This window comes from Vulpes lagopus, chromosome 8 (assembly GCF_018345385.1).
Source record: "Vulpes lagopus strain Blue_001 chromosome 8, ASM1834538v1, whole genome shotgun sequence".
NCBI classification, from domain to species: Eukaryota; Metazoa; Chordata; class Mammalia; order Carnivora; family Canidae; genus Vulpes; species Vulpes lagopus.
The window spans coordinates 31173250-31196486 of NC_054831.1; the positions used below are offsets into that span (position 1 = coordinate 31173250).

Consider the following 23237-nt stretch of genomic DNA (forward strand, 5'->3'; position numbering starts at 1 on the left):
TGGTTTATGGCAACCCCCATCTGAAAACTCACTCCTAGACTTGCTGATTGCAGCCAATTTCCCTCTCTGATGCCTGAGAACTCTGCCATGTTCAGGCACCCCTTTTCTTTCTGTGACCCTGGGGGTCCTGAGACCACAGTGTCCCTTCTAGGAGTCTGCCCATCCTCTCCACCTGAGCAAGCACCTTTCAGGCAGGGACATCCCTTATAGGAACAGTCTACAAGTTCTGATTTTCTGCTCTGCTGCTATATCCCTTTTCCGTAGCCGACTGACCGAGGCTCCTTCCCCCTATGGTTTATCTTCCGATACATCCCCTCAGATTCACTTCTCCATACCTCCTACCTTGCAGTAAGTGGTCACTTCTATTTGTTGAGTTGCAGTAATTCTCTTGTTGGGTCTCTGGTTGAGTTCACAGGTGTTCATAATGATTTATAACTAGCTGAATTCCGGGGACCAGACAAAACTTGGATCATCTTGGAAAACTGGTAAATTGATTCTTACACAATGTGTGTATTTTTGGCTTTATTTGATGACATTTTTCCTATTTCCCTTTCAGCTGTTAGTTCTAGTTAAAATAAGCTATTCTTTATTTCTGTGTATCTGTGTAAAATTTTATATGCAGACACCTCACCAAAGTATTTTTTTTTTAATCTATTAAGTTTCTTCTGGGACGCCTGGATGGCTCAGTGGTTGAGCATCTGCCTTTGGCTCAGGTTGTGATCCTGGGGTCCTAGAATCAAGTCCTGCATTGGACTCACTTCATGGAGCCTACTTCTCCCTCTGCCTGTTCTCTGCCCCTCCCTCTCTCTCTCTCTCTCTCTCTCTCTCTGTTTCTCATGAATAAATAAATAAAATCTTTAAAAAGTTTCTTCCCTTGAGATCTTAGATCTTCCAAATGTGCAGGTTATATCATCAGAGGTAAGAACTGGTGTTTTTTGTCCAATATTATTCTGATTTTTTTCTTTTTCTTCTTACTGCATTCATTAGACAATTTAAAGCAATCCTTAATATGGTATTAAGTGCCATCCTTGTTCCTGATTTTTAATAGACATGATTTTAGAGCGGAATGGTAGGCTGAATGAGCAAAAACACAGATGTGACCTCTGCCATAATTTGTTGATGAGGGTTGGTGTAGGGAAGATATGCAACACATGAGCAACACTGTAGTTTGTTTTTGATTTGACTAAGAAGAGGTAATATAGCTAAAAAATACCTGTACATAACTTGCTTCACTAAGGAAGTTAACTGAACTAGATGCAGTTCCTGAATGTTATGATAGGACTGCAAGCAATACAAAGCACTCACTTAGCTTTAGTAATAACAGTTGGAAATTGAGACCAATAAGCAACCTGTTTTTCCCCAACCATTTCAGCCATGTGTGTGCAGACATAATACACAGAAAATTGGATTCATAAGCAGAAATAAGAAATTTCTTCATGTGGGTAGATAAGTTAAAAATGTATGTGAGAAAAAAAATGTATGTGAGAAAGTGACTTTTAATGATGGACTTTAGATGGATTTTAATGAGGATGATGGTAGAGAGAAAACATGATAGGATCAGGGCATTATAGGTAATGGTTGGGTAACATTTTTTAAAGTTAGAATAGTAGAGGGAGATAAGTAGAAAATAAGATGTTAGACATTAAAAGGTAGAATATTGAACATTGAAAATGTTGAGGATGGGGTGCCTAGGTAGCTCAGTCAGGTAAACATCTGTCTTCTGCTCAGGTCATGATCCAAGAATCCTGGGATTGAGCCCCATGTGGGGCTCCCTGCTCTGTGAGGAGCCTGCTTCTCCCTCCCTTCATCCCTTCCCTCTGCCCCTCCCCCTGCTCATGCTTTCTCTCAAATAAATAAACAAAATCTTAAAAAAAAATAAAATTTTAAGGAGCTGTGGTTAATGACAAGCTCTCTAAGATATGATCAGTGGAGTAATGAGGTAGGGTGAAGATAAAAATCATTGGAGAGGAAATGAGAAGCCCAGAGATTTGGAAGGATTATTAATGGAGATCTGGTGATTAAATTAGTTAAGATAGAATTAATATTGGGGAGATATTCTGACTATGAGTTAGAAAGTAACATATTTAGGGAATGAATAATCTGGATATTTTACAGATAACTGCAATAAGTTATTCTGAGGTAAATGCATTCTCTCCTGGCATCAGTTAGAAGTATGGGAAATTTAGGGGTGCCTGGGTGGCTCAGGTAGTTGAGTGTCCAGCTCTTGATTCCAGCTCAGGTCATGATCTCAGGGCTGTGGGATCAGGCTCCTCACTCGTTGGGGAGTCTGCTTGAAATTCTCTTCCTCCCTCTCCCTCTGCCCCTCCCCTGACTCTACAATAAATACATAAATCTTTTTTTAAATAAAGTATGAAGGGATGCCTTGGTGGCTCAGCAGTTGAGCGTCTCCTGCAGCTCAGGGTGTGATCCCTGGGTTCAGGGATCGAGACCCACATCAGGCTCCCTGAGGAGCCTGCTTCTCCTTCTACATGTCTCTGACTCTCTCTGTGTGTCTCTCATGAATAAATAATAAAATCTTAACCAAAAAAGTATGGGGGTTTCTGAGCAATTAGAAGTTAATGAGCAATTATGAGAAATGAATAAAAATAATTAATGACTTAAAGTATAACATTGTGACACATAAGTGTTAGTTTTAACAAAAGGGAAAAGAAAGTAAACCATATGCTAATCATCCTAAAAATCATTATGTATGATTAAACTGAAATTTAGGTATCATATACCTTAATCATTAATCAATTTTTAATACATAACAGAACTTATTCAGTAATTACCTGTTGTAAAAATGCAATTTTTGAATTTTGCTATAAATGCTATTACAGGTAAAATTGAAGTTGTTTTGAGAATGTAGCATGATCTTTCCCTTTTTTGTTATTTCAGAGATTTCTCCTGAAAAGGAGAAGTATAAATCTTTAATTACTGGAGAAGAAAAAGTAAAATATATCTCACCTGAAATGAATTCATCAGCTGCTGTTGATTCTTCTGTTGAAACGAACAGTCCAGAGTTTAGAGAGGCATCTCCACAGATATCATTGAAACCAGAAGGAAATGTGGATGGTATTTTAATAGCTCAAAATGAGCTCTATTTAATTTGATAATACTTTAATCTATTTAATTTGATAATACTTTAATTTCTTCTGTATAAACAGGCCTTTATAAACAGAATACCAAAATATGTGTATATGTTTGTGTAATTCATCTCAAATTAGGTTCATTGTTTTTCTCTGTTCAATAACTGGTCTGGATTTTTTTAATGCCCCATAATAAATCGCCCTAAAACTTAGTGTTAAAACGACACTATTTTTATTCTATCTCATGATTCTATGTGTCAGGAATTAAGTCAAGGCTTGACTAATGTATTTTTATAATACATGTCCTTTTTGTCTCTGGAATCACTTGGTGGTATTCAGCTGGAAGCCTGGTCTGATGGATTCAAGATGGCTTCACTGGTGTCTTTGCAGATAGGCTGTGTTCAGCTGGGCCCCTCTTCCTCTTCATATAGTCTCCACACCTTTCCATACACTCTTTCTAGCAAGGTAGTTTGATGTCTTATATGGTGGCCCAGGGCTCACAGATCCTAGGCAAAAGCTACTTATACTTTTAAAAGCTAGTCTCAACTGATATTGTATCACTTCTGCCATACTTCATTGGTCAAAGCAGTTACAGGTTCAAAGGAGATAAAACAGAGCCTACCTCTCCCAAGTTAAGAGTGTTAAAGAATTTGCAGCCGCTGGTAATCTGCCATGGTTTGGCATTGACCAAAAATTATTTACATTTTTCTCCCACATGTAAATGCACTCACCCCGTCTTAAAACCTCATTTTGTTTTAGAGAGAGAGAGTGCCTCACATGGGCAAGGGTCAGGGCAGAGGAAGAGGGAAAGAGAATCCTAAGCAGGCTCCACACTCAGCATAGAGCCAGACCTAGGGATTGATCTTGCAACCTTGAGACCATGATCTGAGTCAAAGTAAAGAATCCGATGCTTAACTGACTGAGCCACCCAGGCACCCCAAAGTCTCATCTTATTATTTAATAAGGGCTGAGAGCCTAAAGCTGTTATCCAAGTCAGGCCTATGTAGAGATGAATTTTCTTGGGTACAGTTCTTTGAGTACCGTTACTCTCAATCTCAAGACCTGTAAATGAAAAAGATAAGTTACTTGCCTTCTATATATCTAACAAACAACAGTGAAAGAGAAATGAAGACTCCTTTTCAAAGACAAGGAAAATGGGGGATACGTATGATCATAGGTCCATAGAAATTCTGAAAGCCAGCCAGGCATAGCAATGTCAGCTTGCTTCCTTTGCACCAAAAGTTGGCACCCTCAGGGGCTTCTCTAAACTGTATCTTTCTTTCCTTTTCAATCCAAGCTGGTGGTGTTTCTGCAAGTTTCTTAGTTGTGTTTTTGTATGAATGTTATTAACATTCACTACATTTAACCATTCTCCTTCCTTCTCCTTTGGTCCATCTCTTCCTTCAGTTGCCAGTCCTCTTGAGATTCTTAGAAATCCTTTTAGACAAGAGGAGAATCTGGGAAACAAAGAGAGTCTGGGAGGCTCGTGTTTAAATCTTTCTGTGCCATAACAGAAAGTCTTATGTCCATACACTTGACTTCATTTTTGACCAGTAAAGCCTGCCCTAAGGCCATGTTTTCCCTTAAGTTCTTGTTGCCTGGAAGGAATTAACTTGGACTTTCTCTTATAAATTGTCCTCATAAAGTAAACAGTTCTTTCTTCAACTAATCTCTCTCTTCTTGAACTTTTTCAGAGGCTTCTTTAGAAGTTAGCTGGAACTTTTAACATTCTGCTTAGATAGCACCGTAGCTAGATCATTGACTCTCTTAGGTATGTTTTCCGTCATTCTTGTTATTCCAGGCACTGTATTTTCTGCCACTACATAAACAAGAATCTCCTTTTCTCTAGCCTCCAGAAACTTTTTTTCACTGACCAGTCTCTCATCAACAGTCTCCTTGAAGCACTTGTAACTTCTGCCTGCTGCCAAGTCCCAAAACCAGTACACATGTTTTAAACTTTGGTTATGTTAGCACCCTATTTTCAGATGTTCAGATAGGAAATTCTGTTTAAGCTTTCTGTTGCTTCAAAACAAATATTCCCAAAATCGAGTGACTTAAAATAACTTATTTTATGTCACGTTTTAGTGGGTTAGGAATTAGGAAAGTCTCTTCCATGTGTCATCAGTACCACTCTGGTATTCACCTGTCAGCTGGGTTATGCTGGAAGGGGTGAGATGATGTCATTCCCATGCAGGAGTTTCAGCAGGGCCTGTTGAGCTGGTTCCCTTTCCTTGTTTTAGTCTTAGGAACTTGGTATGTGATCTTTCCAGAATAAACTTTCAAAGTGGCTTAGGCTTCCAGAGTCCAGTGTAGAAGCTGCCAATTTTCATGAGGATGAGGGCTGGACTTGGCATAAGTATTGTGCTCAGTTAATTAGGACAATCACAATGCCAGCCCGAATTCAGGGGAAGGGAGAAGTAGAGGCCACCTCTAGATGAGAGGAATGTCAGAGACCTTGCTATATGTATGACCATCTTTAAGTCACCATGGTAACTTAGTCTTATATATTAGAATTATAGTTATTAGGTACCTTATGCCTTAAAAAAAAAAAAAAAAAAAAAAAAAAAAACTCTGGGACACCTGGGAGGCTCAGCAGTTGAGCATCTATCTGCCTTTGGCTCAGGGTGTGATCCGAGGATTGAGTCCCACATCAGGCTTCCTACATGGAGCCTGCTTCTTGCTCTGCCTCTGTCTCTGCCTCTCTCTCTCTCTCTCCCTGTGTATCAAGAATAAATAAATAAAATCTTAAAAAAAAAAAAACAAAACTCTGTTAGGCATGTAGTAGAGGCTATACAGCCTAGTACAAGTCAGCAAACATTTCTTACAAAGAGCCAGACAATGGATATTTTAGACTTTGAGGGTAATTTACTCACAAATCTAGTTTGTAAAATAAGTCATATTGGTATAGCTTAAGGTGCTAATGAACAGTTACTAAAAAATAACTAAAAGTTTTTTTTCCCCAAATGCTTACATCATAAGTAAACAAAAAAAAATCATTTGAATAAAGGATAAAAACTTTAAGGACTGGTAAATATCAACTATCTATCTAAATAGGACGGGCTAATTGGAAACTTTAAGAACAGAGAATGAAAGATTATATGGATACCAAAAAAAAAAAAAAAAAGTGGTGATGGTGGCTTAAACAAGAGCATTAAGGGTCGCCTGGGTGATGCAATTGGTTAAGCAACTGACTCAGGTCATAATCTGGCAAACTTGAGATCAAGTCCCTGCTCAGTGGGGAGTCTTAAGACCCCCCACTCCATACTTAAAGGCACTCTCTCTCTCAAATAAATAAAAAAATAAAGAGCTCTCCAATCTAAATTGGAGAGAAAAAAGAGAAGTCAGCATATGAAAACAAACTCTTCTCGTTAGTATTTTTCAGAAAATATCAACCAGAATGTTAACAAGATTAAAGATCTACAGATAAAATATTTAATTTTTTGTTATAATGTTAGCCTAAAACTAGGTAATGATAATTTATAGAACATTTATTCAAATATCTATACGTGGATTTTGCTTTGAGACATGTTTATTGTTTTTGCTTTTCAGAAGCTGATGACTTAGAAACAGAAGTTCTGCAAGAGCCAGGTGGAGCAAACAAAGATGGTAGCTTGCCATGCACGATAATTGATGTGTGGATTAGTGAGACAAAAGAAACAAAGGAAACTGAGTATGTTACTTTGTTTTTCTTAAATTTCAAAACCTGGATCCCTTTTTGTAATACTTTTTAAAAAAATACTTTAATAACCTAATACTGCATTATAACAACTTATAAAACAATTTAATTTTTGGAGAGATATAACTTTCATGTGGTTCAGAAATCAAGTATATAAAGATATAGAGTAGAAAGTCTCTTTCCCAATTCTGTCCCCATCCAGCAGATTCCCATTGTCTCCCTCTTCCAGATATTTTTAATTTATACAAAGCAAGAATGTATAGTCTTCCTCCCTTTTAAATAAAGTTATTAATATAACATATACAGTATTTTTACCTTTTTTATTTTTAGTCAGTAACCTAGGAATTTTTTCATATTAATCCATAGAGAACTTCATCTTTTTTTCTTATTTTATGGCTACTTAGTATTCCAATTTTAGTATATGTGCTGCCTAAGCGAGCACTAAGCTACTTAGTATTCCATTGTATGGATAATACAAGTCAGTAAGTCTCTTACAGTAACTTATATTGTACATTAATCAATATTTCAAATGAAGTGGCAATTATTAATCTTTTGTATAAGGTCATTTTGCATGTGTATATGTATATCTGTAGGATAGATACATTGAAGTACAATTCCTGGGTGAATTGCGTTTATAATTCAGTTATTTTTCTTCCCAGGGTTTATATTAATTTACATTCTCAGGAAGAATATAGGAAACTTCCCATCTCCCCAGCCTTGCCAAACTTATTATCATACTAAAGTTTTTTTTATTTTTGCCAATCTCATAGGTTAAAAAATAGTATCTTGGTTTGAATTCTTAGATTATCCATTTCGTTATTGGTAAAGTGAGCATATCTTTAAAATGTTTGTTTCATTGTATTTCCTTTTCGGTGAGTTCTCAGTATATATCTTTGACTCATTTTAAAAATTTAGTTGTTGGCCTTTATAAATTAGTAACAACTTTTTAAATATTAGAGATAATTTGCTATGGTTATTATGTGGGTTGCAAGGCCATTTACTTTTTGCCATGCAGAAGTTTTTGTTTTTTTTTTTTTTTAATTGTCATGTTTACCTGGATTTTAATCATCATTCAGAGATACTTTGTTCTTTCCAAGATTCTCAAAGAATTTTTCAATCTTTATTCTAGTACTTTCAACATGGGCACTTTTTACATTTAAAACTTTGATCTATTTGGAATTTATCCTGGGGTATAGATTTTGTTTTTCTTCAGATGGCTACCCAGTTGTCCAGTTGCATTTATTAAAAGGTTTATCTTTCCTGCACAGATTAAAAATGCCACTTTTAATATGTACTAAATTTTCTTTATTTCATTGTTCTTTTTTAGTTATCTTGGCTATTCTTGCTTGTGTAATATTTCCTTTGAATTTAGAATTTACTAAATTTTGCCTACCTTCCCCCCAGGAAAAATATCAATTGGCATTTTTTTGGGGTGGTAAATTCATAAATTAACATACAGAAAATCAATATGTTGTGTTTTTTCTATCCAAGAGGAATATGATGGGCCTTTCATTTGAATAAGTTTTGAGTATTTTTATAGTTTCCGTCATTGAGGTTTTACACTTTTATTGGTAAGCTTATTCCTAGATATAGTTTGGTGGTTTGGTATTTGGTCCCTGCTCTTCTGTGAGATCCTGTAACTGGTAGGTTGTATATATGAAAGCTGTAGATTTCTTTATATTGAATTTGTAACCCACTATCTTATGGATATATGCTATTGTTCATGATAAATTTTCAGTTGAATCTTTTGCTTTTTTCAGATAAACAGTCATATCTTATGAAAACAGTGATGATTTTATGTCTTTCCAGTTTTTTTAACAGTTTTTTGTCTATAATTGCCTTGGTTAGTATCTTCTATATAATGTCAAATATTGGAAATAGGGTGTATCTTTGTATTGTTCTTGACTTTAGTGAAAATGATTGTTGTTAACCCTCATTAGGCATGACTATCTGTACTTTTTAACCGAGATAGGTATTAATATTTTACCAATTTTTTAAAAAGTCAGGAATGAATTTTGTCAAATGACTTTCAGCCTCTATGGAACTGTTGTTCATATGAATGTTTTCCTTTATTTACCTGGTAAAGTTAACCTTTGAACAACACAGTTTTGAGCTACATGGGTCTTCTTATACATGGATTTTTTTTTTAAATGAATATATTGGAAACATTTTTTGGAGATTATGGCAACCGAACAAACTTGCAAGTAAACTGTGTAGCTTGGAATACTGAAAAAACAAATTTAGGTATTTTAAGAATATAGCATATAATACATATAATATGCAAATTATGTGTATATCAGCTGTTACCAGTAAAGCTCTAGTCAACAGTAATCTGTTATTAGTTAAGTTTTGGGGTAGTCAAAATTTACAGGCACATTTTTGACTGCATGGGGGACTCAGCCAGCACCCTATCCCCCCACATTGTTCAAGGGTCAACTGTATAATTAATTATATTAATAGATTACCTAATATAAACCATCCTGCATACCTTAAGTAAACTCTTCTTGGTCATGACGTATTATTTTAAGGTACTTATGTATTTTAGGATTTTTGTATTAATACTTGCAAGAGTCATCTGCACTTCCTTGGTGAGAGATTAGGAATTAGATGTGTTGATACATTGTCAGCACACATAGGAATTGGGAGACCAATTTGGAGATCTATTTGCCAACTTTGTTAGGTTAAAATGTGCAAATCCTATAATAATGCATCTTTTATATTTTGGTATGTACTCGAAGAATACTCACACATGGGCACAAAGAGAATGCATATGCAAGAATGTTTATTGTAGGAGCATCATAAAAAATAATTTGAAAGAGTAAATCACGACATTATTAGAACATTATTAAAAATGAAGTTTCTGTATACTACATTGTGGATAGTATATAGTACTTTAAAGAATAAAAGGTAGGGGATTCCTGGGTGGCTCAGTGGTTTAGTGCCTGCCTTCAGCCCAGGACATGATCCTGGGGTCCCGGGATTGAGTCCCACTTCAGGCTCCTTGCCTGGACCCTGCTTCTCCCTCCTCCTGTGTCTCTGCCCCTCTCTCTCTCTCTTCCTCTCTCTCTCTCTCTCTCTCTCTCAGTCTCTCTCTCTGTGTTTCTCATGAATAAATAAAATCTTTGTAAAAAAACAGAATGAAAGGTAGTTTCATGTATTAATATGGAAATATAACCTAAATATCAAATGATAAATAAAATGATATTGAATAAAAAAGCATTTCCAATATTAAAATAACACTATTTATTTTTATGTAAAATTCAAGGAGAAATATGGTAAGATGTACACCAAACTGTTAACAATTGATGGGCATTCAGCAGATGATGATGGGTCATTTCTAGGATGGCTTATACCTTATAGCTGTTGTAAATAGTGCTTCTGTGAATTATTGTGTACCAACTTTTGTTTGCACACCATATTCATTTGAGTGTATAACTAGGAGTAGAATTACTGCAGCATATAGTAATTCTATGTTTAACTTTCTGAGGAACCAAAAAATGTTACATTATGTTTTGTTTTATTCTTTTAATTTTATTTTTTTTACTTTATTTTTTTATTTAAATGCAAATAATTAACCTGTAATGTATTATTGATTTCAAAGGTAGAGGTCAGTGATTCATCAGTCTTATATAACACCCAGTACTCATTACATCGTGAGCCCTTCTTAAAGTCAATCACCCAGTTACCCCCTACCCCCCACCTCACTCCCCTCCAGCAACCTTCAGTTTGTTTGCTATGATTAAGAGTCTCTTATGATTTGTCTTCCTTTCTGATTTCATCTTGTTTTATTTTTTCCTCTCTTCTCTTATGATCCTCTGTTGTGTTTCTTAAATTCCACATGAGAGAGATCATATAATTTTTCTTTCTCTGATTTACTAATTTCACTTAGCGTAATATCCTCTAGTTCTTTCCATGTCATTACAAATGGCAAGTTTTCATTTTTTGAATAGCTGAGTAATATTCCATTATACACACACACACACACACACACACACACACACACACCCCACATCTTCTTTATCCATTCATCCATTGGTGCAGGTGCTCCTTTTGATCACTACATTTGTATCGTTGGGGTAAATAACCCAGCAGTGCAATTGCCGCGTCGTAGGGTAGCTCTACTTTCAACTCTTTGAGGAACCTTTATACTCTTAGCCAGAGTGGCTGTTCTAGCTTGCATTCCCAACAACAGTGTAGGGGAGGGCTACCCTTTGTCTGCATTCTCACCAGTGCTTGTTGCTTGTGTTGTGAATTTTAGCCATCCTGATTGGTGTGAAAACATTATTTATCTCATTGTGGTCTTTATTTGTGTTTCCCTGATGCCCAGCGATGTTGACCATTTTTTCATGTGTCTGTTGGCCATTTGTATGTGTTCTTTGGAGAAATGTCTGTTCATGTCTTCTGCCCATTTCTTGACTGGATTCTTTGTTGTTTGAGTGTTAAGTTTGATTAAGTTCTTTATAGACCTTATACTAGCCCTTTAGCAATATGTCATCTGCAAATATCTTCTGCCATTCTGTAGGTTGTCTTTTGGTTTTGTTGACTGTTTCCTTTGCTGTGCAACAGCTTTTTATCCTGATGAAATCCTAATAGTTCATTTTTGCCTTTTTCTTCCCTCTAGAGATGCATCTAGTAAGAATTTGATGTAGCTGAGGTCAAAAAGGTTTCTGCCTGTGTTCTTCTCTAGATTTTGATGGATTCTTGTCTCACATTTAGGTCTTTCATCCATTTTGTCTATTTTTGTGTATGCTGTAAGAGAATGGTCCAGTTTCATTTTTCTGTATGTTGCTGTACAATTTTCCCAACACCATTTATTAAAGAGACTGTCCTTTTTCCGTTGGATATTCTCTCCTGCTTTGTCGAAGGTTAGTTGACCATAGAGTTGAGGCTCCATTCCTGGATTCTCTATTCTGTTCCCTTGATCTTTGTGTCTCTTTTTGTGCCAGTACCATACTGTCTTAATGATCACAGCTTTGTAAAGTAGCTTGAAGTCTGGAATTATGATGTACCAGCTTTGCTTTTCTTTTTCAACATTCTTTTGGCTATTTGAGGTCTTTTCTGGTTCCAGACGAATTTTAGAATTGTTGGTTCCAGCTCTGTGAAAAATGTTGGTATTTTGATAGGGTTCGCATTGAATGTATAGATTGCTCTAGGTACCATAAACATGTTAACAATTTTTGTTCTTCCAATCTGTGAGCATGGAATGTTTTTCCATTTCTTTTATGTCTTTCTCAGTTTCTTTCGTGAGTGTTCTATACTTTTCATAGTACAGCTCCTTTACCACTTTGGCTATGACTATTTCTAGGAATCATGGTTCGAGGTGTAATTGTAAATGGGATTGACTCATTAATTTCTCTTTCTTCTGTCTCATTGTTAGAGTGTAGAAATGCAACTGATTTCTATGCATTGATTTTATATCCTGCCACTTTGCTTAATTCCTGCATGGGGTCTAGCAATTTTGGGGTCAGGTCTTTTCAGTTTCCCAATTGAGCATCATGTCACCTGCAAAGAGTAAGAGTTTGACTTCTTCTTTACCAATTTGGATGCCTTTTATTTCTTTTTTTCATTGTCTGATTGATGAAGCTAGGACTTCTAGTACTGTGTTGAACAACAGTGGTGAGAGTGGACATCCCTGCCATGTGTCTGACCTTTGGAGAAGAGCTCTCCATTTTCCCCATTGAGAATGGTATTCGCTATGGGATTTTTGTATATGGCTTTTCTGATATGGTGGTATGTTCTCTCTATCCCTATGCTATGAAGAATTTTAATCAAGAAAGATGGTGTAGTTTGTCAAATGCTTTTTCTGCATCTTTTGAGAGGATCATATGGCTCTTGTCCTTTCTTTGACTAATGTGTAGTGTATCACATAGGTTGATTTGCAGATGTTGAACAACCCTTGCAGCCCAGTAATAAATCCTACATGGTCGTGGTAAATAATCCTCTTAATGTACTGTTGGATCCTATTGCCTAGTATCTTGATGAGAATTTTGGCATCCATGTTCATCAGGGATATTGGACTTTAATTTTTTTTTTGGTGGGGTCTTTGGTTTTGGGATCAAGGTAATACTGGTTTCATACAAAGAGTTTGGAAGTTTTCCTTCCATTTCTATTTTTTGAAACAACTTCAGAAGAATAGGTATTAATTCCTCTTAAAATGTTTGGTAGAATTCCCCTGGGAAGCTATCCAGCCCTGGACTCTTGTTTATTGGGAGATTTTTGATTACCACTTCAATTTCCTTGCTGCTTATGGGTGTGTTCAGGTTTTCTATTTCTTCCTATTTCAGTTTTGGTAGTTCATACATTTCTAGGAATGCATCCATTTCTTCCAGCTTACATAAGTTGTTGGCATATACTTGATCATAATATGTTCTTATAATTGTTTCTATTTCTTTGGTGTTGGTTTGATCTCTCCTCTTTTATTCATGGTTTTATTTACTTGAGTCCTTTCTCTTTTCTTTTTGATAAGTCTGGCCAGGGGTTTATTGATGTTTTTAATTCTTTCAAAGAACCAACTCCTAGTTTCATTGGTCTGTTCTACTGATCTTTTGGTTTCTACCTCATTGATTTCTTCTCTAATCTTTATTAATTCCCTTCTGCTGTGTTTAGGCTTTATTTGCTGTTTTTTCTCCAGCTCCTTTAGGTATAAGTTTAGGTTGTGTATTTGAGACCTTTCTTGTTTCTTGAGAAAAGCTAATATTGCTATATGTTTCCCTCTTTGGACTGCCTTTGCTGCATCCCAAAGGATTTTTTTTTTAATTTTTTTAAAATTTTATTTATTTATTTATTTACTTATGATAGTCATACAGAGAGAGAGAGAGAGAGAGAGGCAGAGACACAGGCAGAGGGAGAAGCAGGCTCCACGCACCGGGAGCCCGATGTGGGATTCGATCCCGGGTCTCCAGGATCGCGCCCTGGGCCAAAGGCAGGCGCCAAACCGCTGCGCCACCCAGGGATCCCATCCCAAAGGTTTTGAACAGTTGTTCATTTTCATTCATTTCCATGAATTTTAAAAATTATTCTTTAATTTCCTGGTTGACCCCTTCATTCTTTGATAAGATGCTCTTTAACCTCCATGTATTTGAGTTCTTTCCAAATTTCCTTCTGCAATTGAGTGCAAGTTTCAAAGCATTGTGGTCTGAAAATATGCAGAATAATCCTCTTCTTTTGGTATGGATTGAGATGTGATCTGTTCTGGTTTATGTCCATGTGCACTGGAGAAGAATGTGTATTCTGTTGCTTTAGGATGAAATGTTTTGAAGATATCTGTGAAGTCCACCTGGTTCAGTGTATCGCTGAAAAACCTTTTTCCTTGTTGATCTCCTGCTTAGATATCTGTCCATTGCTGTGAGTGGGGTGTTGAAGTCCCCTACTATTATTGTATTATTGCTCTATTTCTCTAATTTTGTTGTTAACTGCCTTATATAATTGGCTGCTCCCAAATTAAGAGCATAACTTTTTATAATTATTAGATCTTCTTGTTGGGTACATCCTTTAAGTATGATATAGTGTCCCTCTTCATCCCTTACTGCAGTCTTTAGTTTAAAATATAATTTGTTTAATCTGAGGACTGCTATTCCAGCCGCCTTTGAGGTCTACAGGCATGATAAATGGTTTTCTGCCCCCTCATTTTCAGTCTGGAGGGTGTCTTTGGGTCTAAAACCGAGTCTCTTGTAGACACCATATGGATGGGTCTTCCTTTATTATCCAATCTGATCCTGTGTCTTTTGATCGGGGCATATAGCCTATTTATATTCAGTGTAACAACTGAAAGGTATGAATTTATTGTCACTTTATTAACAGTAAAGTCCCTGCCTCTATACAATGTCTCCTTTTTCTGGTTTATGTTACTCTTGGGCTCTCTGTTTGCTTACAGGATCCCCCTTAATAGTTCTTGCAGGGTTGGTTTGGTGGTCATATATTCTTTAAGTTTCTGTCTGTCCTGGAACCTCTTTATCTCTCCTTCTATTCTGAATGACAGCCTTGCTGTAAAGTATTCCTGGCTGCATGTTTTTCTCATTTAGTACCCTGAACATTCATGCTAGTCGTTTCTGGTTGCCAGGTCTCTGTGGATAGGCCTGCTGTCAGTTTTATGTTCCTACCTCTCTAGGTAAGGAACCTCTTGTCTCAAGCTGCTTTCAGGATTTTCTGTCTCTGAAATTTGCAAGCTTCACTATAATTTGTTGGGATGTTGATCTATTTTTCCTGATTTTGGTAGGGGTCCTCTCTACCTCTTCAACATGTGAATGCTGTTCCCCAGACTAGGGAAGTTCTCAGCGTGACTTGCTCCAATATACCATCTGGCCCTCTTTCTCTTTCTTTGCCTTCAGGCACCCCAATAATTCAGATAATTGCTTCATTTAATGCATCGCTGATTTCTTGAAGCCTCCCCTCATAGTCCATTAGTTGTTTTTCTCTCATTTCCTCAGTTTCCAGTCTTTCCAAAAACTTGTTTTTTATGTCACTTACTCTCTCTTCTGCCTCATTTACCTTAGCTATTAGAGCATCCGATTTAGACTGCTTCTCAGAGCATTTTTTGTTTCGTCCTGATTAGATCTCATTTTTGCACTAAGAGATTCTCTAGTGTCATTTATGCTTTTTTCAAGCCCAGCTAGTAACTTTATAATTCTTACTCTGAATTCCATCTCAGACATTTTACTTGTATCCATACTATTTAGATCTATAGCAGAGAGTATTACTTCTAGTTCTTTCTTTTGTTGTGAATTCCTCCTTCTCATCATTTTGCCCAGAGAAGAATGGATGAACAAGTGTGCATTATCACAAATATCAACAATGACTTAAGCAAAATACACACTAGACAAATCTGAAGAGCTCAGAAACCAAAAAAGAAAAAGAAAAAGTCAAAGACAAAGAAAAATAGAAAAAACAGGGATGGAGAGAATATAATTTCACAGAGTGGATAAAACAGGGTGATCCACTTAGTCCTTAGTGTATTTTAATCTGTGTGTTAGAAAACACTAAACTCCAAAATTATAATGAAAGCCAAATTTATATGTATACAAAAATAAAATTGGATTTAGTGAATGGAAGCCAAAAATGAAGAATAAATCTATAAAATGTAAATGTAAAAAAATGAAAGTTAAAAAAAGACTTAAAAGCAAAGTTGATAAAGTAAGAAACTAGTTGAAATGGGGGAAAATTGGAAAATTTTATACTGAAAAATAAATCATAAGAAAAAATCATTCAGTTCTATATACTGTTTTCCCCTAGCACTGGAGATTTGCAGTCTTGTTTAGTCCCCTGTTCTTCCAGCTGGTCTTCCCACTGAGGGCGGAGGGTACCTGCTGCACTGATTCTCAGTTGTCTGTGCCTGAGTGAAGTTGCACCACCTTTTGCCAGGGGGCTGAGGTCAGTGTAGGCTGTTTGCTCTGTGTGGTTTTTGTTCCCTGAAGGCTTTCTGTGCCTCTGTAGAGGGGGAAAATAGATCATAGTGTGTGCCAAATTTTGCAGACTCCTGTGGTGCCTGCCACTTCAATCCTCCAAGGGGAAGGTGGTACAACATTGATTTGTGCACTTTGTAGGGCCCTGGCAGAGAGAGTGTTCACCCAATTTTGCACACACCCACTCCACCTCTCCTGGGGGAAGGCAGAGTATTGCTGCATTTCAGTCCTTTGCAGGGACCCTACACAGAGATCAGTTACCCAGTTGGGCAGGAGTTCACAGTTCGTGGCCAACTGAGCTGAGAACCCCTTCCCAGGTTCTCTGACTGAAACCAGTTTCCTACTCCAGTGCTTGGGAGCTCTGCTGGCTCAGGCACCTGTGTTCTTTCTGTGACTCTGGGAATCTTGAGACCCCACTGCCCCACCTGTGATTCTGTCCCACTTCACCACTAAGAGAAATTTTTCACTGGAGCAGATTTCTAAAGGTTCCCATTTTGTGCTCCATGGCTATATCACTTTCTGGTAGCTGGCTTATACAGGCTCCCTCCCCCCGCCGTTTATCTTCTGTTATATCCCCTCTGTTTTTCTTCTGTGCACTCCTACCTTGCAAAAAGTGGTCACTTTTCTTTTTGTAGGATTCCAGCCATTATTTTCTTCGATCTCAGGTTGAATTTATAGGTGTTCAGGATGATTTGATAGTTACCTAACTAAACTTAGGGACCAGATGAAACAAGGACCCCTACTCTTCCACCATTTTACCTCTTCCAATTTTGTTCCTTTATTTCTTTAGAAAAGGATTCTCTAGTGTCTTCTATGCTTTTTTTCAAGCCCAGCTAGTGTCCTTATAATCGTTATTCTGAACTCTAGTTCTAATATCTTACTTACGTCTACACTGATTAGTCCCTGGCATTCAGTATTTCATCTTGTTCTCTTTTTTAAGGTGAATTTTCCAGTCTTGTCACTGTCCAGAGAAGAATAGATGAATGAGAGAACAAAATACTAAAACGCAACAACGACCCCATAGAAATTATACCAAACAAATCAGAAGAGACCTGAAACCAAAAAAGAAAATTAAAAGAAAAAAGAATATAATCAGACAGTTGAACAGAGCAATACACTGGATCCTGTGTGTATTTTGATCTGTTTGTTAGAAAGGTAGATCCCAAATTGTAATGAAAGAAAAACTTAGATATGTACCAAAAAAAATTAAATATAAAGAATATAATGAACGGATAATAAAGTAACTGTTAAAATGGAAATTAAAAGACAAAAAAAGGGATATAAACAGGTGAACAAAACAATACACTAGATTCTTTGGGTGTATTTTGGTTATTTATTTATTTATTTATTTATGTATTTAAATATTTTATTTATTCATGAGAGACACACAGAGAGAGAGAGAGAGAGAGAGGCAGGGACACAGGCAGAGAGAGAAGCAGGCTCCATGCAGGGAGCCTGATGCAGGACTTGATCCCGGGAGACCAGGATCACACCCTAGTCTGAAGGCAGGTGGTGCTAGACTGCTGAGCCATCCAGGGATTCCCTGGTCAGTTTTTTAGAAGAAATTGCATCCCAAAAATGTAAAGAAAGAAAAAAAATATATATATATCAATCATATATATATATGAGATTCATATATATATGAAAACAAAATTAAATACAATGAAAGGATAGAATGTAACTGTAAAAATGAAATTTAAAAAAGATTTTTTAAAAAGTTGATAAAATAAGAAATTCGTTGAAAAAGGAAAGAGAACAACATTAACATTGAAAGACTAAAGAATCATGGGGGGAGAAAACCCTGGATTATTATATATGCTATATGACATATCGTCAGAGTTCCACAGTTGTCCGTGATGGGTAAAGTTGGTCTTGGCTGGGTGTTCTCGCTGATCTTCTGGGGGAGGGGCCTGTTGTGCTGATCCTCTGGTGTCTTTGCCCCAGGGCAGAATTGCACTGCCCTTGCCAGGGGGCCAGGTTTAGTAATCTGCCCTGGATTGCTCCATGTGGCTTTTGTTCCTAAAGTCTTTCTGAACTGGTTTAGAGGATAGGAATGAAAGTAGCGGCACCCCAATCTTCAGCACCAAAAATTTGCAGCCCCACTCCTCAGTGCACCCTCAGGGAAAAGCAGTCAGTCCCTCTGTCTCCTTGCTCTCCGTCTGCACTCTATGCTCACCCCCGCCTGTGACTCAGGGTTTCTGTCTCAGGTGCACAACCGTGTTTTGAGTCTCCAAACACTGCAGACTCCTGCAGCATGTTCCTGTGCTGCTCCTTCCAGATTCTGCCATTTGCTGTGCCCATGCTTGTAGAGCAAGAGAGCAGTAGTCCCATCATGGTGCAGTTTGTGGTTTATGGCAACCCCAAGCAGAGAGCTCACTACTGGCCTTGCTGATTGCAGCTGGTTTCCCTCTCTGATGCCTGGGAACTCTGCACACTCCGGCACCCCCTCTTCCTTTGCCCCCGAGGATCATGAGACCACACTGTCCCACCTAGGATCCCACCTCCACTTTGCCACTTGAGCACCTTTCTGGCAGGGACATCCCTCAACAGAGCAGTCCACTAAAAGTTCTACTTTTGCACCCTGCTGCTATATCACTTTCTGGTAGCCAGCTGACACTCTTTCCCACCCTCCTGCGAGTTATCTTCCCACATATGGCCTGGGATTCACTTCTCTGCACCTCTTACCTTGCAGAAAGTGGTCATTTTTATTTGCAGAGTTGCAACAATTCTTTTCTTAGACCTTGGGTTGAGTTCATACGTGTTATAATTGATGAATTCCTGGGACCAGATGAAACTAAGGTCTCCTACTTCTCCACTAACTTTGACTCTCCTTTCTTTTAGAACATTACATTTTGAATGAAGAAAAATGTTATTTGTATGATTGGAAATAAATAAAAACTCAGAAAACCAAACATAGAAAAATTTTCAAAATTTAAAACTGAAAAAGTAAATAAAAGATTATTTTAATTTGAGATCAATTAAAAAGAATTAAGAAAAAAAAACTGCCTGTAAGCCAAACTTCTAGAAATAAGCTGCTGGTGCCTTTGTTTTTTGTTGTTTTTATTGAAGTATAGTTGACACAATGTTACATAAGTTTCTGACAACTCTGTATTTTAAATTATGTTATCACAAGTGTAGCTACCATCTGTCACCATACAACACTGTTATAATACCATTGACTGTTTCCTGTGTGTTCCCTTTAGCCCCATGACTTACTCATTCTATAACTGGAACCCTGGACCTCTCACTACTCCACCCCCCTATTGCCCATCATCTCACTCCCATTCCCTCTGGTAACTGCCAGTTCTCTGTTACTTATGGGTCTGTTTCTGCTGTTTGTTTGTTCATTTGTTGCTTAAATTCCACATATAAGTCAAATCATACTTACTTGTTTTTCTCTGTTTTATTTCACTGAACATAATCCCCCTGTCTCCATCTGTGTTGTTGCAGATGGTCCCATCTCATTCCTTGTTATGGCTGAGTAATATTCCAGTGTGTGTGTCTGTATTCATCTGTCACTGAACACTTGGGTTGCTTCCAAATCTTGGATATTGTTAATAATATTGTAATAAACATAGCAGTCCAAAAATCTTTTCAAATTGGTGTTTTTGTTTTCTTTGGATAAATACCCAGTGGTAGAATTACTGAATTGTATGCTATTTCTATTTTTAATTTCTTGAGGAAACTCTGTACTGTTTTTCATAGTGTCTGCACCTTTTACATCCTCACTAGAAGTGCACAAGGATTCCTTTTTTCTGCATTCTCACCAACACTTACCTCTTGTCTTTTTGATAATAGGCTTTCTATCAGATATGAGATGATGTCTTACTTCGTTTTGGTTTGCATTTCCCTGATGATTAGTGATGTAAAGCATCTTTTTCTGTGTTTATTTGAGACCTTTGACTTGTATTCTTCCAGTCTTCAATTTTTCTTAAAAAACATATGATAACATGAATTTAATTCTCAGTTGTATTGAAATAAAAACTGTCAGTTCTTTACCTTTGTTCAATTAATTCACTCCCTTTGCGGATTAAGACTTTTTTGTGCATATCATTCTATTTTTTTTTTGTACTGTGCTATATGCCATTTTTTTGAAACCTAACAGCATTTAATACAAATTATAGATTACTTTGCTTACTTAACAAAATGTGTTATTTATTTTATATTATAGTCTATATAGACTGTTATTCCACAGGATTTCACATAGATATCTGTTTGATCTTTTTTAATACCTGCATGGTAGTTTATAGTATTAGTATATTATGGTTGTTTTATATTCTGTGCTTTTAAGGGGCATTTTGATTGCTTAAAGTAATATTTCCCAGATATTAGCAAGTATTAGGATTAATTTGGTATTTATTAAAATAAATTGCTGGGGGCATCTGGCTCAGTGTTTGAGCATCTGCTTTTGGCTCAGGGTGTGATCCTGGGGTTCTGGGTTCAAGTCCTATATCAGGCTCCCCACAGGGAGTCTGTTTCTCCCTCTGCCTGTGTCTCTGCCCCTCTCTCTCTCTGTATCTCTCATGAATAAATAAATAAAATCTTTAAAAAATAAATAAAGTGAAACAAATTGGACATCCCAGGTGGTTCAGCAGTTTAGCACTGCCTTCAGCCCAGGGTGTGATCCTGGAGACCCGGGATCGAGTCCCATGTCAGGCTCCCTGCATGAAGCCTGCCTCTCCCTCTGCCTATGTCTCTGCCTCTCTCTCTCTGTATCTCTCATGAATAAATAAATAAAATCTTTTTTAAAAAATGAAATAAATTGCTGGGCCTTGGGTATGCCCTGATCATTTGAATTCTGAACAAGTTCTGAACAAGTTTCTATGTGTTCCTAATGTCTAAGGGCCATATTTTGGGAACCATAGTTACAGGAAGTGGTGAGGCAGGTTTTTGTGACTGATTATGATTGGTGAAGGTTTAAAAGGGTAAAAAATACAATGTCCTTATGAGAGAAAAAAAAAAATATATATATATATATATCCACATCCATAACTAAGGAAAATATTTGAAAGAGGGATCACAGGATGCTAGTGAACTTGTGTTCTTTTTTTTTTTTTTTTAATTGAAGAGTACTTCTATTTCTAGTAAATTGTATTTTTACTGATTTATCCATCTGGACAGGTTTGAAGATAGGATCACTGTTCAGCAAAATGAAGTTTCTGAAGATGGAATCCCAATGAATGTGGACCACCTTAGTGAAGTTGATAAAAGTAAGCCTCATTGCATTAGACTTGTTACTTTCTGGAAGGTTATTAACATGAATCTGTTTTATTTGGACAACATATTAATAGCATTTCTTATCAGTCACCTCAATTGTTTAAAGAATAAATAAGCATAGAGCACTAGATTCTCATTAATAAGCCTAGATTGTTTGGCAATATGGGCAATAAAACTTTTTAGTCAGTTGTTTTATCGAACATTCAAAACAGAATTGCTTACCAAAACTAAGCCAGTATACTAAGGACATTAAGTTGTCTTCTTGTTTTTAATAATATTAATTAAAATATGAGAACTCTAATTTTTCCTATCTAACCTTTAGGAACAAAGATAAACTGGAGCTAAATATGAGTGTCTAAAAAATATATTTTCACAATTCTTTACATTTGTGCCTATATTTTAGAACTTGCATTTAATGGAGGTATATAGCAAATTAATCTGCTTCCTGAAAATAAAACCTTATATCCTATCAAAAATTATATGCTAATATAATCATATATATATTTTTTATTATTCTGATAGAGTTTTTGGCTAGAATTCATGCTAAATAGTGTGCTTTTTCAATATCACATTGAGCTTAAGTACTGTATAGACATTACAAAATCTTTCCTTTATACCACAGGACCTGAAATAGATGATTCTCAGCATTCTAAATGTGGTATAGATAAATCTGTGCAACCAGAGCCATTTTTCCATAGAGTGGTTCTTTCAAAACACTTGAATGCAGTCTCTCAAATTCAGTCAATTCTGTGTTCACCAGAAGAATCCTTTCCACTTCGATCTCGCTCTGATTCACCACCGAAAAATAAAAACAAGAATTCCTTGCTGATTGGACTTTCAACTGGTCTATTTGATGCAAACAACCCAAAGGCAAGTATGCACCTCAAATAGAAAATATCTATTTTAATAACATTTCTTATTTATTGTTTTTCTTTGATAAATCATAATATTGAATTTTAATCTCTTAAACACACGTACACACACACACACCTCCAAATAAACAAAAACAAAAAAACCTTCATCATCTTTTCTGGGATTCTGAAAAGAAATTGCCATTGAGAGTACCTTTTTATAGGATCTCTTTTATTTAAGCAATCAGTCCCTCTATACATCTCCCTTTCTCACAACTCAATGCAACTTCCATTTTTCATGAGACTAAACTTAATATGTTTTAAGTGGACAGAAGTGCTATTTGCCTAATTTGTATATAGAAAGAGTAGAAGATATTCATATGCCACTTCCTGGCAAAAGATTTTCAAACTTCTTTTCTCACTTGCTATTTTTTAAAATACGTAACCAATTTTTTCTCTTTAGAAAATTACAATATTATCACTATAGAAAATTTAAAGATACAAAGAAATCACATGTTATGTTACTTTTATGTATGTAACTTTTACATATATAATACTTTTTGCCAAAATAGAATATTATGCATATTTTTTGTAATCTACTTTTCTGATATGTATTATAAAATTATTACAAATGTTACTGTTACAAATTATATTATTATAAAAATAGCATTTTGTCATGTTGTCATTCTCTCATATCATCTGTAATGACCACAAATCCCATTGTGCTATGCTATATATAATTTGTTTAATCTATTTTTATTATTGGGCCATTAGGTTTCAATTTTAATTATAGTAACCACCTACACCTATATCTTTGACAATAGCCACAATTATTTCATAAAATAAATTTCTGTAAGTGGAGTTCCAAAGTTATATTGTAAATCGCCTGATTTCCCTTTAAGAAATAGCTAATAATACCTCAATAGTATGTGAGAGTCTGTACTCTAAAGCACCAACCAGGGATGCCTAGGTGGATCAGCGGTTAGGCATCTGCCTTCAGCTTAGG

At 36.3% G+C, this 23237-nt stretch overlaps 1 protein-coding gene across 1 annotated transcript in view; it reads left to right on the plus strand.

Annotated features, from left to right (window-relative positions):
• Window positions 1-23237, plus strand: part of NEK1 (NIMA related kinase 1) — a 234607-nt gene that overhangs the window by 179760 nt on the left and 31610 nt on the right. The window contains exons 31-34 of the mRNA XM_041767197.1: window positions 2899-3075; window positions 6639-6759; window positions 21285-21373; window positions 22003-22250. Coding sequence (XP_041623131.1) covers window positions 2899-3075; window positions 6639-6759; window positions 21285-21373; window positions 22003-22250 — 635 coding nt within the window. The remainder of the gene's footprint in view (window positions 1-2898; window positions 3076-6638; window positions 6760-21284; window positions 21374-22002; window positions 22251-23237) is intronic.